General features: G+C 29.7%; 1 protein-coding gene across 1 annotated transcript in view; it reads right to left on the bottom strand.

The window, feature by feature from the left end:
* The window catches only part of LOC109343041 (uncharacterized protein At4g26485-like), a 23,735-nt gene continuing 17,207 nt past the window's right edge, over nucleotides 2,365-8,892 (bottom strand). The window contains exon 4 of the mRNA XM_019581157.1: nucleotides 2,365-2,544. Coding sequence (XP_019436702.1) covers nucleotides 2,458-2,544 — 87 coding nt within the window. The 3' untranslated portion in view covers nucleotides 2,365-2,457. The remainder of the gene's footprint in view (nucleotides 2,545-8,892) is intronic.

Below are 8,892 nucleotides of genomic sequence, written 5' to 3'. Positions count from 1 at the left end.
CAATTCAAAACTAATTTTAACAAATAACTTTAATTTAATAAGGTAGTTATACAACTATTAAGTTAGTTTTATCGAAAAAATTCATTATCAACCCAACCCTTTAACTTTTTTAGTGCATTTGAAAACTTAAATTAAATAATTTAGAGTAAATTACACTGACACCTTCTGAGTTTTAATGAAATTACACAAACCACCCATCACTTTCTAAACTTACACAAACCTCCACTACTTTTGTACTTTCATTACACTAAGCACCCCTGTATAATAAATAAGTGTAATTTTTTTAACAAAAAATGTGATAAATGCAATTAAGTTAAACAAAACATGATATATTGTGTAGACAAGTCTAAATAATATACAAATCAATGTATCTTTATTATTTGTCTACACAATATATCATGTTTTGTTTAACTTAATTGCATTTATCACATTTTTTGTTTAAAAGATTACACTTATTTCTTATACAGGGTGGTCAGTGTAATGAAAGTACAAAACTATGGGAAGTTTGTGTAGGTTTAGAAAAGTGAAAGGTGGTTTGTGTAATTTCACTAAAACTCAGGGAATGTCAATATAATTTACTCAATAATTTAATAACACTTGTTCTTTTGTCACACCATAACCACTTTATTTTCATTCCTCAAGTCCATAATATGTGATCCATCTAAGCCATAGTCTCATCTAAATTTCGGTACACCTCAATTCCAAGTCATCGTCCTGGGAATGCTACACAATCGATAGTTCGATACCCAAAACATGCAATAACAATACATTAATATTTGTATCATCGTATCAATTTCAAAACCAATTTTGAAACTAAATATATGAATACTATTTAAGCAACTTCATATATAAATCAAAGCCTTATTATCACAAATCTCAAGTTGGGTCTTGCACAAAATCTTAAAATCAAAAGTTCCCAAAGTTGGATTAAACGACACCCTAACTTTGAAGTATATTTTTAAAAGAGAATAAAATATATTCTGGTATAAGGAGATAAGTTATCTCCTACAACCACTAAAATCATGATATGTGTCAGATTTAAACATTTTCTGCAAAAATATTTCTAAAACAAAATAGTACACGTATCATATTTTTATTAACTAAAAGATATAATTATGAGGAGATACTTTATTCTGTTTTTAAAAATGGATAATACAAAAACCAAACATTTCACAAACTTTGAACAAAAGCTAAAACGAGATAAAGGAGTAGAAATTACCTAAGAGTAGTTGGGAACATCAAAAGAGGAGAAGAACGATAGAACAATGGTATTGATGTAATGCGAACAATAAAGGGGGTGAGGAGAACACGATCTAAAGAACGGGTGATATTAATACCAAAAAATAATATATCATAAAGTAATATTTTCTTTTATGATTAATTCACAAGTGACATTTCACTTTTCCTACGAAAATATATCATTACATTGTACCAACACTTAACATCAAGACATTAATATAATGGTAAAATTATTGAACTAGTATTTTTGTAGTTAAATTATATAGAAAAGGATATAGACATTGACTTTAAGAGATTTTTATATTGTCTATATTATCTATTATTCCTACGTTAGCATTACCTATTAAATAAATATAATACAAATAAACGGTGAATAGTATACTAACAGTAAATTTTTAGACCATCTATGTATAGATATGACACTCTAAATTAAATTATGTTAAATTAGATATACATATATGAGTGTAAAAAATTCATACACTATCATTTTCGGTGCATAAATCTTTTTATCTACATATATGTTATGAGAAAAAGATGTATATACTTGTGTAAAAGTATTTTACACAGTCAGCATATTATCCAACATTCATTTTTAATCATTATTGACTTTTAAATTAAAGTAATACATATGAATAGTGGATGATGCATTACCTTTGTATAAAACTTTATACTATCACGTCATAAATATTACACTTACATATTATACTAATATTAATATTTAACACTAATAAAGATGATAAATATGTTTATTTATATAATTTGTTAAAATAAAATGTGTCACTTGACAACAAACAATGTTTCAGAAGAATAAATTATAGTAGTAGTTATGTTGTAATTTTAATTGAAAATAGTTGATATTATAAGTGCTATTTAAATAAAAGTTGACCAGTTTAAACTATTTTTAACTAACATGATTATATGATTAGAATAATTGTTATCATGTACTCTAATTTATAAATTTTCTAATTGAACCAGACAGTACCATCCAATTTTCATGATTGTGCAAATTATCTCATTAAACTCACCTGTTGAGTAAAATATTTCATAATAACAACTACAATAGAAAAAGCATCAATGTGCAGACCAGTTTTACAAATTACATTAATTTGCTACTAGCTAGAGTAGTGCCATTTCTATTAAAAAAGTAATGCCTTTCTACACTAACAAATAACAATACAATGGAGTAAAAATTAGAAGCCCATTTTGAACATAAAAGTACTACACTCCAACAGTGAAAGTGCGATTACAATTAGGACCATCTCCTTTTTTGTTAATGTAACCTGGGTAACAGCTAAATTTGAAATCCTCTTTGTCGCGATCCGATTTTTGGTTGGAAGACCGGCTCTACGACTTGGGAGGAGGCGAACTCGATTTCTACCTCTCCCGATTGATTTGGAGTCGCCACTACGTTTTTTGTGGTTAAAACGTAGAAAACTCTATAGTAAGCCCAATTAGGATAATATGGTCTTTAAGCAGAGATTCTGAGCTCGGGAGTCGATTACGGATCGGGGAAGGTATTAGCACCCCGTCCGCCCGTATTAAAACGGTACCCTCGCTAATAACATGGACTTTTATACCCTTAACAATTATTTATTTAGAATTACTTATTTTTATTATTGAGCCTGACAATATTGATTTTGGTCCTACGTACCCCTATTAAGGGGATCAAGGCTTACGTAGTTCTAGTTCNAAACGGTACCCTCGAAAATTGTTTAGTTACTTTGGTTAATTGTTAGTGATTTAGAAAATATTGGTAAGTTTAGAAATATCCATTTATTGAGTTGGTTAATATATAATTGTTTTGGTTCAACGAGACTAACAGTTCAGGAACGGTGTTGGTCGTAGACCTTCTCCTCATTTCCGGGGAGTTAGAGACGACTCGAACCATAACCTCACTATAAAAATCTCAATTTATTCGGTAAAATAATATTGGGTTATTTTTAGAATTAGGTAGCAAAATAGGCTGGGGAATTATTTTCTATATACATGATTAATAGCTTAGAGACAGCATTGGTTGTAGACATTCTTCTCGTTTTCGGAGAAGTTACAGACAACTCGAACCGTAACCTTACTAAAAAATCCATAAATTTTATTTAGTATACTAGTTTCTAATCATTTATAAATATAGGATTTTAGTAATAAAATAGTTTATTAATTATATATATATATATATNTAATAGCTTAGAGACAGCATTGGTTGTAGACATTCTTCTCGTTTTCAGAGAAGTTAGAGACAACTCGAACCGTAACCTTACTAAAAAATCCATAAAATTTATTTAGTATAATAGTTTCTAATTATTTATAGATATAGGATTTTATTAATAAAATAGTTTATTAAGAGATAGCATTGGTTGTAGACCTTCTTCTTATTCTCAGAGAAGTTAGAGACAACTCGAACCATAACCTTACTATAAAAATTCCATGATTAATTTGATAACATAGTTTCTAACTATTCGCACACATAGAATCTAGGTGATAAAACAGTTTATTAATTATACATATAGAATTAATAGTTTAGAGACGGTGTTGGTTGTAGACCTTCTTCTCATTCTCGGAGAAGTTAGAGACAACTCGAACCATAACCTTACTATAAAAATTCCATGATTAAATTGATAATATCTTATTATTTATACATATAGAGTTTAGTAACAAAATAGTCTTATTAATTAAAATAGTTTATATGGAATTGATGGTTGAATTTAGTGATAAAAGAGCTAGTTAATTAAAGTTGGAATATACAGTCATTATAATGATTATGAGATACATTCCAAGAAAATTGCATAGATGGCATAATGAAACAAAGAAAAGTTGAACCCCTCCACCTTTAACCCACTAACCAGAGAAAGAAAATGGGAATAGAATCCCTGATCACGCATCTCCCTCTCCTTGTGCATCTCTTCACGAATCTAGCCCGGAAAGACCCTCCAACCCGTGTTGGAGTGGACCAATGAAGGGAATCCCTTCTTTCTCGAGATGCATCGAACGAAATCCTCATCTTCTCTTCTTCGGTGGTTCATACGGGTTATTGTGGTGTTTGGTGATGGTACTCATCGATGAAGACCTCAACCTTCACGGTAGCTCGGATTCGGATGATGTTGTCTTTTACCTGTGAAGAGATGGTAATTCTGATTCTCATCTATTTCATTGCCTCATCATGTATGACTCTTAGTTGACTGTTTAGAATGCTCCCTTGCACTGGTTATTCCTTTAAGGTGTCTCATCATTGCTGCCATTCATGCTTATTGTAACTAAAATGCCAATGATGTTGTCTTTTACCTGTTGAGTGCCTACTTTTATTTGGGAATTATGCTGATTCACATTTGATTGTTCTTTATAACTGTGCAACTGAAATAGAATAGGTGCTCTGGGTCGCGACCCTTTATCTCCTGACTTGATGTTAACCTATGTGGACTTTCAGTTATGTACTTGCAGAAGTTTTTCAGAGTGCTGGTCCTCTTGCTCTAAAGCTGATGGGAACAATGCCATTCCACTAATGACGCTTATCCCATTAAGATATGCATTATGGCCAGGCACATCTTCCAGAATTTCATTTGACGCAATGTGTTCTGCATAGTCTAAATAAAAGCTAAGTGAGACATCCTTGAAAAACTGCAATCTCAGCAGTGGCAAAAAGTACTCCGGAGATGGCTTTATCAAGAGTTTCCCTGTTTCATGCTGCCACTGATTGTAAGGTTTGGACTTGAACATGCTTGGCCAGTGTATGTTGGGGGAAGCCATGATGTTGATGTTGATGATTCGAGAAAGTAATATATGAAGGAGTTTTGGATAATCACGGAACTAGAAGCTCTGTATTTTCCAATTGATTATTTTGTTGATTAATTGTAATCATTCTTGAGTATGGAACTTGTAGAATTTGTTCATGGCTATAGAAAGATAATGTGTAGGTTAAGCACTGTTCATGATTCGTAATGGTTGCAAGGCTGAAGTAACTACCCCTTTGTTAGATTTGTTGTTAATAACTTTGAGCAAATTGTGTACCCCATAGTATTTGATTCTAGTGACATGTCCTTCAAGTAATCAGGTGTCTTCCTACTAAAATGGGAGTTTGAAACGTGTTCATTTGTTCCTTTTTGTACACTGTTTGTTTGGATATTTCTAAATAATGTTTAATCAATCAAATAGCTAAAGATAAGAGCATTGGATCTCCAACATAATAGAATCATTCTAAATAAAGCCTTTTTTGTTGCCTTGAACGTTTACATATATATATTTTTTATTTTTTATTTTTTATTTTGGAAATGGTCCGGACGAAATTGGGTGTTCACAAGTGGATTCAGTGTGAATTTTATATTAAAAAACTCTTTATGTAATTAAGGTGAAGAATTAATCCCTTTTGAGATTTGTGATTGTCTCTCTCAACAAATATCGCTTCTAAGAATCGAAATTTTGATATTGTTTGGTCATCCTGAAGAGCTAGCATAACTTTACACGACTAGACCAATACCTTGTTGTTGGCCATTGTAAATTGATTCTTAGAGATGTGCGTAGAAGTGAATGATAAAAACATTAATAATGAATTGTTAACTATATATGAAATGAATAATGATATAATACTCTATAATAAATAAATGATGCTTGTTAACAAAATCTTGATTTTTAAAATCATTGTAGTTGTTTTATCTGTAATTTTCTTTAGACTTCATAAAAAATAGTTCGATTTGATGATAGAGAATGATGGTGATATTTGTAGTGATGGCATAGAGTGGTATTTAAGAAATGGGACATTCTTGTACTAATTTTTCTAGTAATCATTTAGTTTATCAAGAATTCAAACTTGGAATATTGTACCTTTTTTGTTACTTTTTTATCCGTTTTAGCACGTAATTTGTCCTAACAAAAAGATGAACCATGTAGTAGAATCACTTAAGTCCTTGACAAAATTATTCCGTAACTCTAATTGGTCAATCTTTTGAAATAGGTGTCTTCCCACAGCATTATTTAGGAAGAAAAATGCTATTTTTATAAAGTGTTTTACTTGGATTTCAAATGTTATATAAACTATGTTTTAACACATTTGTTAACTTTACCCGTTTTTTTCCTAGTGAACTAAATTTACTGTTATTCCAGAAAGTTGTTTTCTAGTTTGGGCTTCCCTTTCAGTATACAACGAGATAATAGAATTCTTCTTCAATAAGATATTGATATAGTGATATATGATCCTATTAAATTCTGGTTGATTTTTTAGAATAATATTTGTTGGATGTGATAACCACAAATATAAAAAGATTAGTTCATTACCCTTATGATGAGGAGTCAGACTCTTCTCCATTACCGGAGAAAACAATTAAATTTTTAAATGTATATTTAAGAGCAAAAATGTAATCCAATATAAGTTAAAAGGATACAAATATTTTTATCTTTTAATTTTCATGTATATTTTTAATTCATTGTCCTCTCCGGGAGAAGAGTCTAAATTTAGGATGAGAGGATTGATAGTATAAAAAAAATGTTACTCCCACACTTTTAAGTTTTAACTAGATTATATATATATATATCATAAATAAATATATATATCATAAAAATAGTTATTTATCTTTATTTTTAAAATATTATAAGATTATAATATTATTCTTTAATAGATAGTCTTAATAATAAAAAAATAGAGATAATCAAACTTTTAATAGGAGCAAACGAAGACAAAAGTTGAAAAACAAAAAAACGCTACCGAAATTCTTATAAAAAATGAAAGTCAAAACATTATAATATTGTCTTATTACACCAGAAGTAGTTATCATGGTAAATCCATTTAATTAAAATTGAAGATTATATGTGATTGTCAAACTCATTTTCCATAAAATTTGAAAACTTGACACTTTTGTGAGAAGATGTCAAACTATGTTGATGATATTTAGTTGGGAATGGAAGCAATAAATCCATCCATGGTATGAACAGTGAAAGTACAATCTACCCATTAAAGTTGTTTAGTATTTTATTTTGTTTTTCCTTTGTAGTAGGGACTCCTTTTCTTTTGAGTAGGGGACCTTGAATGTAAAGCTATGAATAGCCCTAAAAAGAAAAGATAGTCCTTCTTTTTCTATTCAATAGTTTAATTTTCCTTTTTTAATTCAAAGGAGACCAAAACTGTAATGAAATGTGGACATGAATAAGTGAAGGAGGATAAGAAGTGGGACTTGTGATGATGAAAGATGAGAAAAGTTGGGAGGTAGTGATGAAAAGAGGGAAATCAATAAAGCATAGTGTTGAGATCACTTATGTATTTGTTGTATGTTTGTGTGAGTTTATATGATTATTGTGGACTTTGTAACTCATGGTTGGTGGTGTATTTATTGGGAATTTGAAACTTAACATGTGCAATGTTTAGGAATTCTTGTTACCTTTTGCTTACCCATTATCAAAGTCATCTTGTGTTATTGTATAGTTTCCCTTTCACTATCAATTTTGGGAAAAATATAAAACATTTCACATGTGGCATGTTTTGATTTGATGTATTATTGATGACCACCCTACAATGTCCATGGATCCAATTAAGTGACCAAGAAAAAATTCAAATACATGATATCTTTGAACTACTTTTACTAGTAAGTCTTTTATATTATTAAGGGTATTTTCATCCTATTAATAATGAATAAATATATTTTGGAGTATGTGACTATCATTTCTAAAAATGTAGTTGATATGAATTGAAACATTAACATTTTGATGATTTTGAGAATCTTATAGAACAATACACTACTAGACTAACATATTGTTGATATGCGTATATAACAAGTAACACAACTAATGAGGGTCCATAAATATTTTGTTTTTGTGCGAGATAAACATCTATATGTTTTAGTTATGCAATTTTGTTTGGTTGGTGGTAATATAAGGAGTAATTTTTTAATAAGACAAAATATCAATGATATGAAGTATTATTGTGCAAGGGTACTCCATATGGCATTAACAAATTGTGAAATAAGTTTATTCATGTGTGTGGATGGGTGATGATTCACAAACAAATTAATTATGCATAAAATATTTAGATTTGAAAGTCATAATATATATATATATATATATATATATAAAAGAGTTCTCAAACCTTAAATTTCCTCAATTTAATATCAATTTTGGGTTACTTGCTTGAACCTAATCAGTTTGGACTGGATAAAAAATGTTAGAGGTTATTTGAGTTAAAAAATACTACCTCATCCTAGTAGTATGCCAATTCTTTAACATGATTGGATGATTATTTTTTTTGGGGTTTGAGTTTTGTAATCAGATAACTCACTAATTTTCTAAATTTTTTAAAATATTCTTTTCACACTTCATATAATTTAAGTTTCAAAACTCAATCCATCTGGTTGACAGGCCATCTCCTCTCAATATCAAACACCTTCCAACTTTAACACTAAAATGTGAAGCACAAAAATAAACTCCAGTACCTGAATACTACTATAGTCTAATATTCATACATTGATAGTGTAAAAATTTATACATAATGCATTATTCACTTTTATTTGTAGTACTTTTTTGAAAGTCTATAATAAATGGTGGATGACACAATGACAGTATAACTCTTACATCATCGGTGTATACATCTTTTTCTCATTCTATTATCAAAGATGTCCATATTGTCTTAGACATGACCTTCATATGTAAAAGGACAGCCTAGTGGGGTATGGGGAGGGTGAA

The sequence above is a fragment of the Lupinus angustifolius genome, chromosome LG03, assembly GCF_001865875.1.
Source record: "Lupinus angustifolius cultivar Tanjil chromosome LG03, LupAngTanjil_v1.0, whole genome shotgun sequence".
Classification (NCBI taxonomy): Eukaryota; Viridiplantae; Streptophyta; class Magnoliopsida; order Fabales; family Fabaceae; genus Lupinus; species Lupinus angustifolius.
The sequence above is the reverse complement of the archived record's forward strand: the minus strand, read 5'-3'. Positions and strand labels throughout refer to the sequence as shown.